Here is a 22,306-nt window from a genome sequence, read left to right on the forward strand (position 1 = left end):
GTAGTGAATGAGACAGAGAGAGGGAACAGACAGACAGTTAAAAGCAGATAAAGAGAGATGAACAACTTGTGACAAGTGTGGATAACCTGCATTGAAGAAAAAGGTAGTTAGAGGGCTTTTGAACAGTGTCAGAGGAGTATTTATAAAAGAGAAGAAGCTTTGGGACGTCCTAACTTTGTCACAGCTGACACTTCAAACATCAGGAAGGAGAGTGTGACAAGACAAAAATCCAGGTGTAGATGCAGACAGGTGGACAGTCAGACATGCTGCCTGTGCTTCTGCTTCTCTGTGTGGCTGGAGGAGTTTGGGGGTCCACCCCCGGCATGTGGGGGTATGGACGGATCGAGGACAGGCAGGGACCGGCGGCACTGCAGTGCCCATCTCAGTGCCAGTGTGAGGAAGATGGGATCTTTGTCATGGTGGACTGCTCCGAGTTGGGACTATCGTCTGTGCCAGTCAACCTCAACCCTCTCACCACTTATCTGTGAGTAAAAAGTGTTACAGTTGCAACAGCTAGAAAGTTCTTTTATGTGTTATCTTCTCCCAGTCCGTCTTTCACTTTAACCTCTCCACCTCCAGGCCTCTTACTGCTTCCTTAACCTCACTCATCCTTTTCCGCTGTTTCAACTTTGAATCTCATCCTAAACCCTTCTTGATCCTCAAACTTCTTCACTTTCCTTCTCCTTCATCATGGCTCAGTGCCATTTTGTTTGTAAGTCCTAACCGTTATTCTTGATCATTAATTTGTAAATGAAAAACCCTTAATTCATGCTGCCAAATTGAAGCTAGGATTTCATCCTTTTTTTATTGTTTAACAGAGTAGTAGGCAACAGTTGGTTGGATGTGTGACCAGGAAACAGCAGTATAACCCACGTGTAGATAAAAACGGACAGGGCCAAGTGGGAACATGTGTGTGTGTGTGTATGTGAAAGTGAGAGAGAGTTTGCGTGTGTATGTGCACATGTTGACCACTAAGGCAAAATGACTGGACCACTTCTTTCAGTGTCAGGTTTCCGAGCGCCAACTGGAGATCCAGCGTGAGAGTGTGTGTGTGTGCACATATGTGTGTTTTGTGTATATGTATGCGAGTGTATTTTTGTGTGTGTGTGTGTGTGTGTGTGTGTGTGTATATAAACACAGTATATGTGTGTGTGTGTGAAAGCTGGAAGCATATGACACAAGCATTTATTTGTGTGAATGAGGAAATGTTTGAACACAGATGGATACATGTGTCTGAGTTTTAATGATCAGTTTTATGCCATCTGCATCAAACTGTTATCTCAACTCAGTGGTTAAACAGATAGAAATCATATTTAGTGTGTAACCTACAAAAATTCTCTACCAGTCTATTTTAATTTGTTTGAAAACCTGACAAAACAACTTCTTTGAATGACTTAATTTTGCAAAGGTTGAAGAAAAGTGAACACAATCTTAAAATATGACGTGTGAACATATGTTTGAAAGGTTTGCTAAAGCACATGGCACAAAGTGTAAATACCATGATTATTAACAATATTCATCAAACATTTCTTACCACCAGGAACAAGAGTAGCTTTAGACATATATTGCATAAAAGACAGGAGATCTAAGTGCTTTCTTACACCATCCTACTGTGGCTTACAGCCATACACTGTAATCTATGCTTAGAGTCAGATCTTTCAAATTGCTTTGCTGCGTAAGCCTCTGAGGACAGATTAGAGACACTTTGTGATAACTGATATTGAAGTGATAGAAGTCAAATCCAGGAAACAGGGTGTGATAGAGCAGTTGCTCACCAGAGGATCTACAAGTATTACAACAGGGGAAGGACATAATTTAGTGGGAGTGAGGCAAGATCAACAGATTATGTAGCAAATGACTCTAAAAGAGAGACATAAAAGAAAACTATTTGAGTAATGCCTGACTTTTCAGCTGTCTGCCAGATTACACTGTATTAATTTGAAAGTTAAAACATTTTTTTGTTTGTTTAATTGTATCCCCATTAGTTGCTGCCATGGTAGCAACTATTCTTTCTGGGATCCACACATAAAAATACAGCATCAACATACCTGAACACTTGACAACAATACTCAAACCAAGACTCCCTCACACCCCCAAATCACCCTTTACCAAACAGAGCCCTCTCGTTTTCAAGGGTAGTGCTGGGCGATATGGACAAAATCAAAATATCACAATGTTGGTCAAAATAGTGAGACCAAATACCATAATATTGATATTTTGTCAATATTCAAGGGATGACTATAGGTGCTTTCACGAAATACTTATGCAATGAGATTTTAGATAAACAATCATCAGTAATGTGGATGCAATGACCAGATAGGTAAGGCAAATAATACAAATAATGATAATAGAAGGCAAATAATAGAACAGCTAGGGCAGTCTGATAAGTTCAGAACATTACACCAGTCCACTGTAACGCAGCCTTCAAAACCAGGAAAAGAGAGCATTCATGCCAAATCATGGTATTGCGAGATCCAAGATCTAAGACAATATCTAGTTTCTTATCACAAAATTGATTTACAATTTTCAGATAACAATGATAATGACAATAACTGACAATAAACAGAGAAAACAAAATAAAAACATAGAACAACGAAACAAAACTCCATTTCCACCCGGACAAAAAGCACTGAGTTGCAAAATAAAACAAACAGAACAGAAGAGACTAAACAAAACATCTCTGGGAGGGTCCACACTAAGACCACTATAAGACCAAGAGACTTCTAGTCATACACCAGACTATAGTTTACGTACTCTGCTAGTTGATTATTTTTAGGGTTCGTGGTACAGTAGCATAACCCATTGAGTAGTAGGTCTGTGCAAAACCGTTCTCTGACTGTGTCATTGATATTTGTAATCTTTGAGTGCAAGCTTTTATGCTTGGCAATATTACAAATGTAACAAAAGAAAACTTGGTGACTGCTAAAAAAATCTGTCCTCCACTTTTAGCCAGGAGAGAGCTTCGTATATGCCCTCTACTCTCGCCCCAGATTGCACAGTGAAGCAGTGAAGAGCTAGACTACAGCTTTGTTCTGCACAAGTTGAAGTTTGAGCAAATTGTTTTAGTTGCACTTGACCAAACTACTGAACAGTAGTCAAGATTAGACAAAACCAGCGATTGTATAATCTGTCTGTCTGAGTGATCAGTCAGGAAATAGGCACACCTCCTGATGACAGACACTGCTGTACCCCTTTTGGCTACAATCCTATCAAATTGACAAGACCAGGTAAGTTCATTCAGGGAGACACCTAAAAGCTTCGCTTCATGGAACTGCTCCAAAGTTATACCCTTCATTGAGGGAGAGGAGCATGCATGATTCAAAGCAAAAGAATACACTTTGTTATAGATACATTTAGCATAAGCTAGATTTTTTCTACCCAATTCAAGTTCATTTTGCCGAACATTATTTAGTTCATTTTGACTGTTGGTGGACTGATACAATGTAGAGCCATCAAATCATCTGCGTACATTGTGATAGATTACTTGCTAAAAATTGAGTAGAGGAGAGGACCAAGGTAGCTACCTTGGGGAACCTCACACTCAGGCTTTCTTGTAGCTCAAAAACTCCCACTGAAGTACTCACACTGCATTCTGCTAGTAAAGTAACATTTCATTCAGCTCAGCTGACCATTTGCACTGAAACAACATGCTGATGGGTTTTTTTCAATGGTAGATCATGGTCAATTACATCAAAAGCAGCACTGAAGTGACAGCACCAACAATTTTCTTACTGTCTATTTGACTCAGCCAGCCATCAGTCATATGTGTTCAGGCAGCACAGGTTAAGTGGCCATCTTTATAGGCATGCTGACACTCAGAATTAAATCCAATGATTAAGAAATAGTTTAAAATTTGAGATAAGTCTAGTGTTTCCACAAGTTTACTAAGAGCAGGAAGCATTCTAATACTCTCACCACACTGAAGGCAATCTTGCTGTTCTCAGATACAGGAATTATTTTGGCAAGTTTCCATGCACGAGGGAAAACATTTTCCTTCAGGTTAAGGTTTAAATTGTGACATATAGGTTCAGCAATGTAATCAGCTATAAATATTTTACCATAGAGGTTATCCAGTCCAGAATTAATTATACGGATAGCTCACATTTTCTCATTAAAATACTAATGAATGCATCATCTGACTCTATGAAGAAAGGGTTATTTGCTTTTTTCCAATCAAATATGTTGTTAAAAGTATTCCATAATTTCTTCCCATCATGCTTTAGTTCATGAAGCTTATTTTGATAATGAGATCTTTTCTTCTGTATGTTCATTGTTGTGATCTTGTTTCTGAGTTTAAGGTATTTCTTGCATCGAATAGAGTCTCCCAATTTTATTGCAGCATGTTTCATTTCATCCCGGTGAGCCATGCATGTTTTCAATTCCTCATCGAGCCACAGGCTAGATGAAGCCAAAGTACTTCTCACAGTGAATTTTTTTGTTGGTACATGTTTGACAGCAATTAGTCTGTAATATTTCCAAAAAAATACATAGTTCAATATCTATGTCTTTCACTGTGCACAGTCAGTGTCATCGTATATTTTTTTTATGTCATTAAAAACATTTTTCTTTGCAAAATAATTTATAAGATCTTCGCAGTACAATCCTTGGCTAAGCCTTTGTTACTTTAGTTTTTCTTGCTACTTCTAGCCACTGTATTGTGGTGACTAAAACCAAGAGGGATGGATATGGCCTTAGAGCAGTGTTCCCTGGCATTAGTGTAAATGTGGTCAATACACGTGGCAGATATGACTCAAGATATGTTACAGTTCACCCTGATAGGCGTGTTCATCATCTGAGTAAAATAACATATGTTCATTACAACTAATAATCTCTCTTTCAGAGCACAAAAAGGAAAAAAGACAGTCAGTGATTAGGTCTTCCTGAAAGTATATCTCTCTGTCTGCATCTGTAGTTTTCTATATAACATCAGTGTATTGTACATTAGAGCTAGGAGGTCTAAATGTGTTTCTGAAATATTACATTATCATTGTTGTATAGAGATAGATAGAGATCTTGAACTTTATGCTTCAGACTACAGATGTTAAAGTGTGCAATCCTTAAGCCTTTCTGAGGTAAACCCAGATATATTATTCATACAGTCATATTAAAAACACTGTTCATCTGAATTAAAAGCAAAGAAGGTCTGTTCATTTAGCGTGGATCTGATCCCTGGGCTGAATAACCAGTTTGTCATACCTCAAGCTGGCTTTGTCTCTCTCTCTTCTCTGGCTTCTCCGAGGTGAGGAAGTAGGTCTCTCCTCCTTTTTTTCACTATGTTAGAAAAGTCTTCGTTGATAAAGATATCAATTCCTTTTAGCCTTCTCACTATTGAGAGGATGGATTTGCTGTCTTTAAAATGAGAAAAAGGAATTTAACTCCAATTGCTCTGGGTCTGCCATGTTTCTGGCATTGGCCAACTCTGTGTGCGTGCTCAGTCTCCATGCACTCACTACTCAGGCCTAGGTTTTTTTTCCCAGCATGGTTTTGATCTTCTTTTCACAATTTTCCCAGCTGTCTCCCAGCTCATCAGCAATGCTGTCCACAAGTAAGTTGTTCCTTCTCGATTGATTTTCCATGTAGTCAAGTTTAGACATAATCCCATCATGTTTCATTTCAGTGTCCTTTTCTACTTGTTTTTCGATCAACAAAGCTCTGCATGCTTGTTTTCACCCCCTGGATATCTTTTATTACTCCATCAAGTCTTTTGTCAGTCCCATCAATGATTAGTTGGATGAATGACTGAATGAAGTTACCTTATTGTTGGAGTAAAAGCTCCTTGTAGAAGTCCTGCTGTTTTAGTAGATTTGGCGACTTTCCTTTCTTAGGAGGCATAGTGCTGCACAGATGAAGGTAATCTGCAGACTTCACACAGCACCAGGAGCTGCTCACTTGTTAACTCCCTGCAGGCTTCACACAACCACAGGTGCTTCTAAGAGGTTAGCACCCTGCAAGCTTCACATGGCCACAGGTGCAGCTCAGATGTTAGCACGCAGTTAGCAGGATAGTTAGCAGCCTGTAGAGTTTATGGCGATGAAATACAGTCTCTAACTCCATCCAAGAATCACTCTACCTATGAGAACATCAGCCAGTTGGCCCAATGGAGCACAGCACAGCGCACACACACGTGCGCGCACAAACAGTGATTAATCTGAGATGAATGTGAGAAGGAGTATCGAGCCTCTCATCCCCTCCTTTAAAATAAAAACAGTGATGACAGTGAGACTCCCTCTGTGGAAAATCTACACTGCTTTTAACTGCTCTTCTACAACTACACACACACACACACACACACACACACACACACACACACACACACACACACACACACACACACACACACACACACACACACACACACACACACACACACACACACACATACACACAGTCATCTTTCCATCACTTTAGTACTACTTCCCTAACCCTAACCCTTACCCTAACCTTAACATAACCCTACACTTACCTTCATTTTAAACCAAGTTTTTAGCCAGCAGCCTGAAATGAATAATCCCCACAACATCATCAAACTTTATTTTTATTTAACATGACTGTGTAAACAGATTTATGTCCCCACAACATGAAGAATACCTGGTACACACATGCACGCGCGCACAAACACACACAGATGTGCACACAAACATACATCATTCACTACAAACACAAGAGTAATTGTTCATTTCCCCTCGTTACCTAACGGTGGAACTGGACCAATTAGTGAGTTTGAGGGCTGATTTAGAATAAGATAAATAAACTCAGCGACCAACCGCACACGCCCACACACACAGTCACAGATACTTACTGCAGAGGGAACGCGAGCAGAAGAAGAGAATGTAGGACAGCACAAGAGAGCAAATTAAGACACTGCACACAAGAATCACAGATTTCTCTTTTGCCTCACTCATAAAAATCATCAAACACAAACAACAATAACAAACCCTCTTCCCCTCTCTTACAAGCAAACACACACACACATCGTAGATGTGGCTCATTAAGCCAGACCACAGCAGGCTTCAGTTTCTCATTTCGTCCTGGAGTATAAAAGGTTACAACAGCGGAGAGCTGGTCCAATCCCCACCAGGATCTTTAGAACTGTCAAGCACGCCCCGCTGTGCTATGGAGGCCGGATTAGCCACCCAGCACATACTGTAGGCTCGGAGGTCACAGAGATTTGCTTGGGAACAGTCCACATTACAAACCACATCCACACAACGTTGTGAAACTATATGACATCATTCACCCATGTCATTGGAGAGCTCTTCAAAGTGAGCACAACTGTACATGCTATAGTGGCCAAGAGGGCAATCCAGTGTATGCATGATTCACTCTATTTTCTAGTGTTTATTTGCACACTTGGATGACCCAACTGCATACAGGTAAATACACAATGGTAATCAGCAAAAACGATTGTATCCTAACAAGGATATGAATGCAGGTTGACTCTGCAGAAGAATTTAACTATTCGGAGGTAAAGGTGCTCGGAGCAACTCAGAGCAGAGTGGGTAGAGATTTATGACAATAATCGTTTCCATGGGCAATGCATGAAATGAGCTGTCATGTGAGACGCTTTGAAGGACCTTCTCTTTGATATTAGATTAGAGGAAAGACACTGCCCAGGGGTGTGTGTCTGCGTGGGCGTGTGTGCATCTGTGTTAATATGTGTTGAGTTTGAGAACACTGTGTACAGTACATACATTGGGAATCTGCGTTGTTTTATGTGTAGCTGCCAGCAATGTAACTTGTCATAAATGATGGCTTCACAGTGACACACTAAGTAGCTAATCTGTCACAAATGTTTGCTGGAAGGAAATGAATTAGTCAACTGTCCACTTGATGGACTATTGTCTATCCAAAGCAAATATTACATTTTGAACATAATTAATATGTTCATGATCTGGCTAGAATGTTTGCAGGTGTGATTATGTCCATAGACTGTCAGTTTCTAAAGTTGTTAGGTGCTCATGTTTACACATCTCACACTTCCTTCAGCAGTCTTCAGAGGAGAAGTGTGTGAGAACATTTGTATTTGAGTCTGGGGCTGGTTTGTGACTGCAGTTGAGCAGCGATTAGGTGATGCTTTGTGGTAGCGGTGAGTGCGGTGAACTTCTAACGGTGTTTTGGCCGAAGCCAGGAAACCACAGCTAGCGCATTACCAGACAGAGGAAAACCAAGGAGTGTGTGAGCGTGCGCATGTCTGTGTGTGTGTATGTGTGTGTGAAGACCACCCAGACTGCTGAGGGAATTATTTTTTTCTAGCCAGTGGAGGTGAAGCAAGAGTGCAAGAAACATTGAGGGATGGAAGATGAACTGAAAGGGTGAAAACTGACAAGGAGAAAGGTGAGAATTAGGAATTGGTGACAGAGAAATAATATATATGAAGATCATGAAGAGTCAGGCAAACTCATACACACAAACACACGCACACACATACTTCATGTACATATGCAGAAGACAACATCCTGCCTCTGTGTGATGGCTGTAACAGTTGTGTGCGTGTCATTTAGCCATTATGTTGATGGAATGATTCCTATCATGAGCGGCCGGAGTCACACTGTAAACATCATGTCTGAAACAGAGAGGAGAGAGAGAGAGAGAGAGAGAGAGAGAGAGAGAGAGAGAGAGAGAGAGAGAGAGAGAGAGAGAGAGAGAGAGAGAGAGAGAGAGAGAGAGAGATTTAAGGGATGGAGGAGGAGGGGCAAAAGTGAACTAAAATAAAAGAATAGCAGGGTATACACACACACACACACACACACAAATACTGTCAGCGGAGGGTCTATATAGTGGCTATCAGCTCCAGCATCAGTGTCCTGGCTCCAGATGTCTATGATAACCCCCCGCCCCATCTACACTCCTCTCCCTCCCTCGCTTGCTCTCTGTCAATCCTTCCTCCCCCACCTATTCTCCTTTCTTCACCTGTTTCCTCTGGCCTTCTTCAGTTAGAACAAGAATCCATACATTAAGTGATTGAGTGTGTTTGTTTATGTGTCTTTGGAGCAGGTGTTGAAGCTGGTCATACAGCACTAAGTGTAAATGTACATTGTGCCTGTTCGAAAAATCAAAATGAATGCATATAGCTTGGGGCAGCAGAGTGCGAAAAGTAAAGGCTGCATACCAAAGCAATTTCCCCCCTATATTCACTCTGCAGCAGATCACCAGCACTGCAAGATTATGAGCTCTGCTGCTAAAAATTTAGCAGGTGAGCAGTAAATTATCAGTACGGCAGTAAATGTACAATGAAGGCTACAGTGTGTCAGTTAATAAATGCTGCAGCCCTTAAGACCAAGAAAAGTTTCATTTCCAACTAGTGGAAAAGTTAGGGATTATCCCAGAAGTTAGCAACAATGAGTTAGCCTAACCTGACCAAGCTAATTTAAGGTGAACTGAACTTTAAGGTAGAACAGCTATTATCATTTTAGTGTCTCAGCTGCTCTTAAACAGATAATGAAGAAATGTCTGGCTGCTGAGTCTCTTCTGACTTTTACTCAGCACACCTCCTCCTTCTCCACCACCCCAAAGCAGTCAACCTAGGAGAAACACTGCCAGGCCAAATGGTGTAAATGTTTTCAAGGTGTGTATGTGTGCATACAGTGGTTGGGGGAGGTGCTTTGGCTACAAGCCAACTAACTGTCAGCTGTGATCAGAGTTGAGGAAGAGTAGCGCACCTCTGATTATATACCGGAAGCAACCAGTGACATATAACCTCATAGTTAATCTATTCAACTTAAAAAGCTTCATAACCTTTAACGTTTACTGCTCAAACTTTTCTCCATTCTCCTTCATTATGTCCACCCATCCTTTCCTCCTTTGTTCCGTCCTTCCTTCCTGCAAACCTGTACTGTTTGCCTCCAAGTGTCAATTATTTAGCTCTCTCCTAGATTCCCTGGAGGCCATGCAGTGAACACCAGCAGAAAAAGCCACTTTCACCTGCTACAAAAGTGATATTTATGCCAGAAGGGTGTTGGAGAGAAGGGATAGGCAGTTAGTGTTGGATAGTGCAGCGGTTTGTGGTTTCCTGAGAGCAACCTGGGAGGCATTTAAATGTCGCTCAGGGACAGACGGCAGGTAGGCAGGTACAGGACAACAATGGAAACAATGACAAGTCCCTCTGGAGTGGCAGGCAGAGAAGACACAGAGGCCACAGTGCACTCAACCGCTCCATATCCTGTCCTTTAGAAAAAACATAAAGAAATACTGACACAAGATCTTGAAGGGAACTCAGATGGAAGAGGTAGAGATAAGGGAAGTGGAGTGTATATGCACAGGAGCCTGGATGTCATGAGCCCATGTGTACGAAACACAACAGTGGTTGGAATTTGCTGGGGTCAGACCTGTGCCCACTGACTGAATATGTGGATCTGTATGTTTCGTGTGATACCAGCGTGACGCAAGTATGACATGGGGGCTTGGAATGTGCTGCCCATGACGTGTGGATGAGGAGTGAAGGGCTGCTTTTGACTGAGAGAATTCAGAATGCCTGCACGGCCCAGATTCCTATTAAGCCCCTTTCCAACCCTGAGAATCCATGGGAATGTTTGCATGTGTGAGTGTGTGCATGAATCTGTACAAGTGCACTAGCCCTCTCTTTTCCACTACAGAGAGGGCATTGTCCTATCCTGGGCCAGGCCACGACAAATGTCCCTAACTGTCCTTGTGTGTGTACGTGTACACGTGTGTACCTATGACTTGTGTAAACTGTCATTTATGAGAATGGTTGGCTGACTGGATTAAACTAATTTTTACTGTCTATCAGGGTTTACCATTGACTTTTTAAAATATATTTTTTAGCCATCTTTAATATTCCAAATAAACAATTAATTCCAAAGTTTTTAATAAAAACAGAAAATAATGAACCCTAAACATACAGTATACTGTAGGACAATGTTAACATGTGTGTTCATAGCAGTGTTTGTAGGACATATCTCTTTAAGTCCGCTACGTACCTCAACATGGGTCTGTCTGTCTCTGTCTGCCTATCTGTGTGATCGTGGGCCAGGCCTGCTGACTAAAGTGGCTCATGTGGAGCTGGCAGTGTGCAGGTGATGACTAGTAAGAGCTAATGATACTTAATGCCCTTTCCAACAACGTACACACACACACACACACACACGCATATGTGCGTGCACATACCCACAGTACCCCCATGTGCACAATATACACAAGGAAACACGTTGCACATGCATAGACCGATATATACAATTATGCTTGCCTGCACACACACACACACACACACACACACACACACACACACACACACACACACACAAATACACACACACACACACACATAAACACACACACACACACACTCACTCACTCACTCACATGCACACACTGAATTAATGACGGTTAATGCCCTATCCAATCCCCCTGCACAGCATCAAAGAATCCCACAGAGCAGTGCTGATACAGCAATGCTAGCAGGGATTAGGTTGACAGAATGGACCACTGTGATGGGAGTTAGCTAAAGGGAACAAAGAAGCAATCACAGACACACTTAAATGTCACACACGTGCACACACCTCAGGGCACACGACAAGTATAAAAATGACCAGAAAGTGGAGAATGGGATGTAGAAAACAGAAGATGGAGAGATGAATTAAGAAGGGGGGGGGGGGGGTTAAATTCAGAGGGTTAAATTAACTGCTCTGAATGCAGAAACAGCAGTCAGGTCACGATGATGGCATAAGTATTACTTCTTGCTAAAAGTGGACTTCACAGGTGTATTTTCCATCTGCTGTAAAGAGAGGCAGCAGGGAATTCGGCCACTGCAGAGTCTATGCAACTGCAGCCAGACTTACTCACATCTCTATTACATGTCTGAGAGGGAGCAAAAGAGGAAATCTGGACTTTTTACATGCATGGCAAGAGGCCAAACTAAATCTCTTTAAACCAACAGCAGCCACATGTCCTCATTGGTATGGGGTAAGATTTCATCAAGTGCTGATCTAAGTTCAGTTCTAGATGTTATCCATGGGTACTGTTAAATATATGGAGCAGATGAGCTGATCATAGATCTGTGAGTGAAGCAGTAAAGGAGGAGTGAGCCAGGAATGGATTTGAGCAGTCTTCTAACTGGATCCAGTGTCCTCCTGTTTCTGCCATTCAACCAAATGAAGTCATAATAGAGCCTGACACTAATACTCATCGGGTTTCATTTACTCTTGTGTCCACTGCTGAGAATCTGCCTCAAATAAGTGTGCAGGAAAAAAAAGTCTCTGTAAGAGATACCTTTTCAGGATGTGTGGAAAAGTAGTGAAATTTGTAACCCATTTACCACACATTTTTGCGATTATTTCAATACGTTTCAGTGGCATGTGTTTGTCCTGTGCTCATGAAACATTTCCTTTATGTGCCATAAATTGTTAGTGTCAATTTACATAGAAATGAAAAATGCTCTGTGGCACATCATGTGAAGAACATATATGAAAGTCAGACAAAATATACATGCCAAAACAACAGATTAGTGGACTATGGGCAGGGCTATGAATGCTTTTCCGAAGCTATGTCCTACCCACAACAGCTGCCTGTCAGTCCTGTCCACATGTTGGAGGCAGTTGTATGTTGTGTAGCTCCGACTGTTCCAACACTTCCTGTTCCATTACTGAAGTGCTTGACCTTTCACCCCCCTCCCCTCTGTCTCATGACAGGGTGTGTGTGGGAGGACAAGGAGCGGACATAAAGTGTGTATGTGCACGTGTGTATGTGTGTGTGCGGTATACCAGGGTATGAATAAGTCCCAGAGGGCATGAATATGTTTCCCATGACATGGCCTCAGACTAAACAGCCGTTCTCTCCACCCAAACATCCGCCTGTCATCCTCCCCTAAACCACAGCGAGCGGAAAAGATCAGAAAATATGGGAACACAAAAACACAGACGCATCTTCCTTTTCTGTCTTGTTATCTCGTCTTTTCTCTTCCTCACTCCCTCTCTGTTTCTCTTCTCTTTTGTAACCGAGTCTTCCCTGTGGCCCTCCTTGTCCAGGTGAAAGACTTCTACTCGCCCTCTCCCTCACTCTTTGTGCCCAGTGAATGAGAGAAATAAAGAATAAGAGAGGGAAAGATAAAGAGAGAGTGCCTTTGGACACAAAGGGCAGTGTACCCCTCCCAGGAAGTCTGGGAGAGAGAGAGAAAAAAAACACACATCTTTAGAGGAAGGAGGAGGGGAGGACAGCATTGTACCCTCCTTCCTGACCCTTGTGTGTGTGTGTGTGTGTGTGTGTGTGTGTGTGTGTGTGTGTGTGTGTGTGTGTGTGTGTGTGTGTGTGTGTGTGTGTGTGTGTGCAAGCTCATGTGTGACCGCGAGAGAAACTGAATGCCAAAGCAGTCAGTCTATTCAGATAGAAAAAAAGCAAACACACTTAGACCTCACCCTCACACATTGTACACACACATTCTGGTCTCTCTCTCTCTCTCTCTCTCTCTCTCTCTCTCTCTCTCTCTCTCTCTCACACACACACACACACACACCAACCATTTAGGCCCTCTTTAAGGCGGCACCCAAGCATTGACTACCAGTTGCATTGTGTGGAATAAAAGATCCTCTTTCATCGTGGCCTTAACTGTTTCAAAGAACTAAGCGGAGAGGATCAGACTGGCTGAATCCGACTGAAGACATTACTGTCATAGTTACTGTAAAAGACAGCCAAGGTGTGGCTCAAGCACTGCTAATGCAAAACTCCTGCCCTCTGGGCAAGGCTCTGGTTGTTGCTTTCCACTAAAGATCTATTACTCTAATGTTCCTCAAAGATAAGCCACCTTCAAAGCCACAGAGCTTACTGTTATTATTGGCTGTTTGTTTGGTAAAATTCTCCACCTGAGTGAAGGAGAAAGGGATTGGCAGGGAGGTGAGAAGAAAGAGAGTGAGCGCAGAGGAGGAAGTGAGAGGGAAGGCCTCAGGGTATGGCTCTTATGTTAGTGTGTGTGTGTGTGTGTGTGTGTGTGTGTGTGTGTGTGTGTGTGTGTGTGTGTGTGTTCGTAAGAGAGTCATGAAAAACATCCTTCTCAAGGGCAACAATGTAAGCTAGTGCATGTGACACATGCAATTTAATGCTAGAGCAACATGTCAGAAACTTTTCCATGAAAAGATTCCATACAAACATTTTCTTTGTATTTCTTTCATAAAAAAAAAGATTTACTTTGAGACAATGTATATCCTCCAAAGAGAAATGTATCAAGTTACCTCCCCTGAGCCTGCTCCTACCCAGCTTTGTCTAACTGACACATTTAACTATTGATGCTAGAAACAAACACCTGACTGCTGATCGCATCTGTCCCGGTCTGTGGGTATATTCACTCACCAGGGTGGTCTATCATCCACCGGACAAAAGCCACCCGGAGCCTTGAGTGTGTTGGAGTGCTGGTGGATCTAGCGTGTGTGTGTGTATGTCTCTGTACATAAACAGGAGTGTTTTCATATGATGTGGCCAGTTGTTTTGCTGCGCTAAATCACCAGCCCTTGTCAGAAAGGCTTCAAGTTTTAAATTGGCTACAACGGAGCTAGGGGCACATTCACACCCACACACACAGTACCTTTGATCACAGAGCTGATAACATACTTCAGTAGTTCTGTTGACGGCGAAGGGGAAATATGATAAATCACATTATTGTAACTACCGGACTATGTAACTCCATGCTCCAGTTGAAATTTGAAACAGAGATGGAGGGAGAGACAGTTAGTATGAGCGATAGAGTGGCATAAGAGAGAGAGAGAAAGGGCCAAGGCTGATGAATGGAAATGTACCTCTGCTTCTTCATGCTTCTGTTCCCCCCTTAAGACAAGCTCCTTGCCATAGTTACTCTATCAATCACAGCATAAAACAGTCAAAATCCAGCGCTTTACCTTTCTTCCCATGCCAAGCCTTCCTCTCTTACATTCACATGCATACACACTCTCACACACTTTGGAAAGGAAAGACTAAACGATCTATCAGAGCACATTGTGTATCTTCAAATCATGGAACGATGAAGGGAATAGGAATGGAAAAATGTCTTTTTTTCACTCCAATTGCTGCAATATTGACTTCAATTTTGCACACGCTACTGTGCTTAAACACAAAATAACATGCATGCACACGAAAATCTAATTCCTCTCCAGGGAAACAGAAGAGATCACTGGGGGCTTTGTCAGTCATTCTGCAGATTCAGAGCGGACAGGGATATAAAGTCAGTTAAGAGGCACATTTGTGACTGTGTTTGTTGAGGGATGAGCATGGGTCTCCTTATCTGTGTGCTCTATTCTGTATATTGCTGAAGAGTCCTTAGTTCATCATTCAGCAGCACACAGAGATCTCAGGGGAAGGAGATGGCCCATGTGCCTCTGCCGGTTGAGAGATGTGTTGTCCTGCAAGTAATATCATGCTGTTTTCTTGACGCCGTGATGGCCAAGATAGGGCAGGACGGTTCCCTACTGAATACTCACATGAAAAATAAAGAAAAGAAACCACATAAGCTTCTATTATGTCTCTTGCGTTCTGTCTCTCCCTCATGCACACACACACACACACACACACACACACACACACACACACACACACACACACACACACACACACACACACACACACACACACACACACACACACACACAGAGACCCACACAGCAATCCGTTTCCATGCCCCAACAGCGTCCATGTATGATGTGGTGAAGGCGCGACCAGGGACTGTACCCACCACATCTGCAGGCTCACTGGAAAACAATAGGGGTGTGAAAATGAGCGACAGACATCTTACCACACACACCGCAGCCACCTATAAATGGAAAAAATATTGTACTGCACACACAGACACAGATACTGACACACATACTTGCACTAAGTCCCCCTCTTTTTCACACAACACACACACACACATACGAGATGCCCATAAAATGGGGACGCAGAAACCCCAATTCTAATTGTGAAACTCCCATATACTGCAGAGGCATCAAAATCTTTAAGCGCTCTCTTTCTCATTTCTTTTGCGGCCGTTTATTTGCGCTGAAAATATCTGCACGTCACAGCGCCAGCCGACACAATGCACATGTGGTAGTCATCAATCATAATTATCATGGTTTAAAAAAGCCACAGCTGTTATTTGATTTTAAAAACAAGCCATAGCGCAACGCCTTCCAACGATACGTCAAGTTGTCAGCGGAGGCCTTGGCCTGCAGAGCAGAAATGTCTCTCTCTCTCTCTGACTTCCCAATGAGCTCGTTGGAGAGCACAGCCGAGCTGAGCTGCATTCAACCTTTCCCCATGACTCACCACTGTGTGTCTTTATTTTTAAACATTTTCTCTCTCCATTGCTGCGTGTTTATTCTGTCTGAGTGAGGCCGCTGTTACGGACTTCACACAACGTTTGTTTATGGCTTCTTTAATCAGGACCAGATAATAGAGAGTTGTCTCCATCCATGGGCGCATCCCCAGAAGCTTTGTGATGTGTGTGCCTGCATGTGTGTGTATGTGTTGCTATGCTTTCATGATCCCTCCTGAAGGTTCCAATAAATATGTTTCTCTGTAGCATATTAGTACACAGACAATGACTAGGATTAAGGTGTGTTTGTGTATTGTTCATGAGGACTCATGGGGTGATTTGTTCTCTCTGTGTCATTAGTGATGTCACCTGGTATTGATTATTTCAACTGGTCTGCTGTTACCACTAGCCATGTCATCTCCATTGCAGCTCTGTTATCACTTACATTTCTCTCTGACTTTAATCAAGCAGTAGTACTTTAGACTTGTTGTATTCATGCATTCCCACATTACTGCCCGAAGCTGCGCAGATTGTGCCAAAAAATAGGACAAACATGAAGCATATAATTTACATGACATCAATAAAGTGCTTTTGTTGAGATGGAGACCTGAGGTACCCCCCAATAACAGTGTTGGGAGTCATCACAAAAAATATTAGATCATATGCTTAAATTTACTGAATCATTTTACTCAAGAAAAAAGTTCAAGTGTTTTACATTTTAAATCCATGAAGGAGCTGCTGAGGTGCACTTAAAAGAATGTTTCAAATTTAAGATTTATCATATTTACTATTTTGTTGTTAGTATAATTATTTTACTGTAAATTGAAAGCTAAATAAGATGAAGAAAATACATACATACATATCTATATATAGCTATATAAATATATGTAGAAGAGAATATATATATGTATATATATACATACACACACATATACATATATATACATATTATACACATATATGTATATGTTTATGTATATAGATAGATAGATAGATAGATAGATAGATAGATAGATAGATAGATAGATAGATAGATAGATAGATAGATAGATAGATAGATAGATAGATAGATAGATAGATAGATAGATAGATCGGGTCTTCTCTTTTATTAGCCCATTGCTACCATTTATTATTACCACCACTGGCTGAACATGAGATACAAACAATACAGCGACTTGCTCATTAAATAATAGGAATAGAACAAGATCAGTAATGGTGATGTGATTACTGAAATTGGTTCTCCTTTGCCACTGATCGAAAGCACCCACCATCATTATGTGTCCTTGAGTAACACCTTTAACCTTTCTTAGCTGGGATGGCACTATTCAGCACTCAGACCTCCCAGGAGGGGGGCGTCCATAACAGGAAATTCCCATGCAGGCAAACTAACATGTATTTTATAGAGAAAAGAATCAATGTCAGCAGAAGTTGTAAAAAGGCATACATAATTATCTCACCTGTAAAATCTTATAGTGAAACGACTAGGTAAACGTTGCAAGCTCATCACATGATGAAAACATTCCTCCTCACACCCAGTGACAGTGAGAGTGAAGAAACCTAGATTCTCCTATTAAATGTTATCCTTGACAGAGTACCAAACTGCTAAATATGGCTACTCAAATGCCCAAATCTGAGGACCAGAGTGTTGCTGTGCAGTGTATTTTCCACATCTCCCCTGAAGCTGAATATAGATCATGCCTGCGGATAGATCCATCCAGCTCCCCGTCAGCTTGGCTGACTTGACAAACAAACAGCCAGTGTGTCAAAACTCCCAACTGCGAAGGGCTTCTGAGAGCACAGTTTACACTTGCTAGCCCGGTGGTCTGGCTTTATGAGCAATGGTTAGTGTCATACACACACAGACACACACATATGTATGCGCCTCACTCTTCAAAACTCATGCAAGACCCCAAGGGCTGTGAAAGCAAAGAAGGGGTGACGTAACTCCTCCTTGCTTTCATTGTGTTTATCAAAGAGATGACCTTACATGACTAGGGCCACAAGGTTATATATGTTTTCTACCAGAGGCTGACACATAAGTTGTCCTCATATTGTCCAAGTGTTAAAAAAGTAGGTTTCGTATGTGTGTCTGTATGCCTGCATGTGTGTGTGTGTGCATGCATGTATCCGAGCATCCTGCACCTCTCCCTCTTTGACCGCAATGCAGCTGCGTCAACACTCACCCCTCAACACACCCTCTCACGTCAGAAAGTGTGTGAGAGAAGCGGAGAGAAATGGAGTGTGTCTATGATACAGCAATGAACAAAAGGAGGAAGGAGGTGGTCTCCTGAGAAACCTGACGGAGGGAAAAAAGAACGAGAAAGACGGAGAGGGAAAGAGATAGATATGGAAGGAGATTGAGGGGTCAGATCTGAGAGAAGGTAGAGTGAGACATCTGGAAAAGAGAAAGAGTCATTGGAACGAGGAGGAAATTACAGCTGCCCAACAATGATTCATTGGGGAAAATTCTCTTCTACATCTCCCTGTCCTCCAACCTCTCTACCTAACCCTCTAACCTCTCTCTGTGTCCCACTACCTACCCTAGATGATTGATTGCCACATGAAAAAAATTATTTTAAACATTTGTAATTTACATGTTCTGAGTATCTTCAAAGAACATTGATAAGGTATACATTGACTGATACTTTGATTCTGATGTTCCCTTCTTTCCTCTCTTTAGGGATCTGAGTATGAATAACATCAGCGAGATCCAGCCCAGAGCCTTTCATCGACTGCACCTGCTATCAGAACTGTGAGTATAAAATCATTCACATTCAATTAATACATTTCTATTGCCACCCATGACACGAAACAGTCATTCCCTGAGCTGCTGATCTCAGTGATGGGGATTGATGACACTGGCCTGCCTCTGATCTCTCCTACCAAGAAACTGCCTGAAGCAATACACTAGTAGATCCTGGGATGGCTGCACAAAAGAGGGATGTGAAGGGAACCTGATATTCACTCAGAGAGTGAATATATGGTCCTCAAAGTGTTTAGAGAGCAGGTTCTGTGCTCAGCATCCAAGCCGCTGCTTTCTTGCCCTCCTTGACTTTGTTTCAGCTGGACAGCTCAGCAGGAGCAGTACACACGCAGACACGAGCGTCTGCCAAGACAAACACACACTATAGAAGAACTTCAGGACAGGAAAATTGGAGAAAATGAAAAGAGCAAAGATTTGTTTTTCTTGTTTATAACATTAAGTACAGATACAGCTGGGTTTGTGATAGGTGTCATACATTAAATGAGTTTAGGTGCCTAAATAGTTATTATTTTTACATTTTTATTCTTACTTTTCTTGGCTTTACACAAACAAAACATTTTTCTATGAAAACATTTAATTTAACAAAATAAAGATTTTGTGACTTGAATCTGGGGATAGATACCTCAGCATTCTGTGCCAAATTCCTTGATTGTTGATGTACTGCACACACAATTTGGTACTTCACAAAGTAGAAAGTATTGGTTTTATTCTCATAGGGCACAGATTCCGCAGCAAAATCCGAAAGTTTTTTGAGCATGTTTTCGGTCGACCTGGCCGATATCTGATCTGACCACTCAGCAGTATTCGGCTAAGTCTCGGGTTGACAAAGGCTCACCACAGATGTGCCCCAAGGGTGTGAGTGTGCGTGTGTATGCGTATGCGGTTGTATAGTGTGTCGTGATTTGTGGGGGATTATGTGTGTACGTCAGCCTTCACCTGATTCTTTTACTTCTGAAGCCTGCGGTACGTGTGTGTGTGTGTGTGTGTGTGTGTCTGCATTGGGTGTTTGAACAGTCCACAGTTTTCTTTGCTAATGCTTGCAGCTGCAGCCTGTGAGGCATGCACTAATGATCATGAAAGTAAAAGGTTATCTGGATAACTCTTCAGTAGACTTTGAGTCACAGTCAAACTGTCTAATCCGAGGAGTAGAATGGAGTTAGGTGACAACTTGAAGTTTGAGAACTGAATTTAAGAATTTGGTTTACTGTCATTTATTGGATAGCTGAGTCGAACTTTTGCCGTTGTAAAAATGGTAAAGGTCAGATATTGTTGATGGCATAATAATCAAAACCACATACTGCAGATTGATACTGAACACTGATGCTGACATTTGCCTGCATTGGGGAACAGTGGGCGGGGGTCTTGGACATAGCTCCACCTGCAATGTTTGTCCAGAGACAATCCTCCCAGTGTTTTATAGCCCAGTTGATCTTGCTTCCTCTGTATTGCTCTCATGTTCTGACACTTTATGGAGGGGTTCTGTTGCTTTGTAATTCTTCCAAGGAGGATGTTCTTGCCCTAAAGCAATTTTTTATAGCTTGCTGACCATTTCTGGAGAGACGATGAGACAATTCCAAGGGAGAAGCGCATTTCTGACATTCATTCCTGTCTAGAAGTTTTAGAGAGATGAAGCATGGCAGGTTAAGGTAAACACATTGCAATTACAACAACTTATAGCACATAGAAAAACAAACCAAGGCCCTAAACACAAACGCGGTCGGTTTGAGAGAGAGAGCTTTTGATGTGGGTCTACAGCATTTGTTGGTAGCACAGGGAGAGGCAAAGGCCAGGCATGTTGTGACTGGTAGAATGATAAATTGTTTGATGTTGGGCTCTACCTCCTTGCCTGCCCTCCCTCACTCTATCTCCCTCCTTTCCAATTCATTTCTACAGCCCCCCATCTCCATTTTACTGCAGGCTATTGCAAGTTGTAGTCATTGCCTTTGATAATATTTCTAGTTTTTTTTCCATTTTTGGCTTTCTCCACATTCACAAACCAATACAAATCTGCTTGTGGCAAGATGTCAAGCTTTCATCCTGTTTAACACTGAAGCAAGGAATGGAACAAAATCTTATGAGACACACAGTATCCTTCAGAAGTGCTGCTCATAAACATAAACTGTATCATGTTGCTTCTTATCTCTTCCTTAAGTTTTCACCTCTACAACTCAACAATTAATCCCTTTGAACCTCATACAATTTGATTAAATTAATTCATAAAGCAGGCAGCAAATCTCGCCAGGCTAAACCTCCCTTTGATTCTTTGCGGCATTAATATTGATAATAAGATGTTACGTGTTTATTGCCCCTCCCTCCAGCCCTTTCACTACATCCAACTTCTATTGCTCTCAGCTCCCTCTTATTAAGCCTTCATTTAGTACTTTGATCATTGAATAGCCTCTTAATTCAAACACACAAACCTGCACGCAACTGTCTGTCAGACGGCGCATGAAGAGAGGTGACTGAGAAGCAGACTGCGTGTCTATGGATTAATGAGAGGGCAGCATTGCCCACACTCAGGTACAGCCTCTGAGACTGGTTACTCATCTACCTGAAATATCAAAGACATCCCCTCTCTCTTCAAATGTTCCACTCTAATATCAAAGTAGTGCTGGCAATTATTGATTTAATTGCAACTTGGAACAAGCAGAGGTGGTTTCAGGTTAAACTGTCCCCCTGAAAGCCCTTTCCGAAAAACACTTCAGAAGGCTAAAGCATCTTCCACCTATCAACTGTATCAAAGTTCATGCTGTTCGTACCTCCGGAGATCACATTTCACTCTGCCTTTTTTCTTTGACTCTGCTCATAATCAACCGTTTGGGTTGAGTCTCTCATTTTCATCTTATCATTATCAGTAGTAATCACTCACATCCTAAATACAGAGCTGAAATCAGTCCATTAGAAGTGACCTGACAGGTACAACTACTACCACTACTACTTAGTGTTTGCTGTGCCTCCTGTGACGCACAATATTACCAACTTAAGTAAACGTGCGTGCCAATAGTGCATCTTATCAGCTCAAGTCTGAAAATCTGATAAATTTGATCTCATCATTGGCTGTAGCCTCCAAATCTGGAATATCCATTCAGCCTGGGTCTCTCCAGCCCCGTGAGAGTGCTCGCAGGTGCTCTGACTATTGTACAAATAAAATCCAAATGTCAGAGGTAGTGAGTGGAGACCAGCGCTACCCTGCTTGTCTTCCTCTCAGTGATAAGATTGTCTGCTGATAGGTCAGGAGTATGACGTAGGTGAGAGTTAAGGGGTTACGATTTTGGCTGTCTTGATACTCCAGGTGCACCACACAGCTGGGACAA

General features: G+C 42.0%; 1 protein-coding gene across 1 annotated transcript in view; it reads left to right on the forward strand.

Annotated features, from left to right (window-relative positions):
- The first annotated feature begins 239 nt into the window (after positions 1-239).
- LOC133987458 (leucine-rich repeat-containing G-protein coupled receptor 6) overlaps positions 240-22,306 on the forward strand; it is a 39,311-nt gene continuing 17,244 nt past the window's right edge. Inside the window, exons 1-2 of the mRNA XM_062426838.1 lie at positions 240-484; positions 18,909-18,980. Coding sequence (XP_062282822.1) covers positions 240-484; positions 18,909-18,980 — 317 coding nt within the window. The remainder of the gene's footprint in view (positions 485-18,908; positions 18,981-22,306) is intronic.

This window comes from Scomber scombrus, chromosome 10, assembly GCF_963691925.1.
Source record: "Scomber scombrus chromosome 10, fScoSco1.1, whole genome shotgun sequence".
Taxonomy (NCBI): Eukaryota; Metazoa; Chordata; class Actinopteri; order Scombriformes; family Scombridae; genus Scomber; species Scomber scombrus.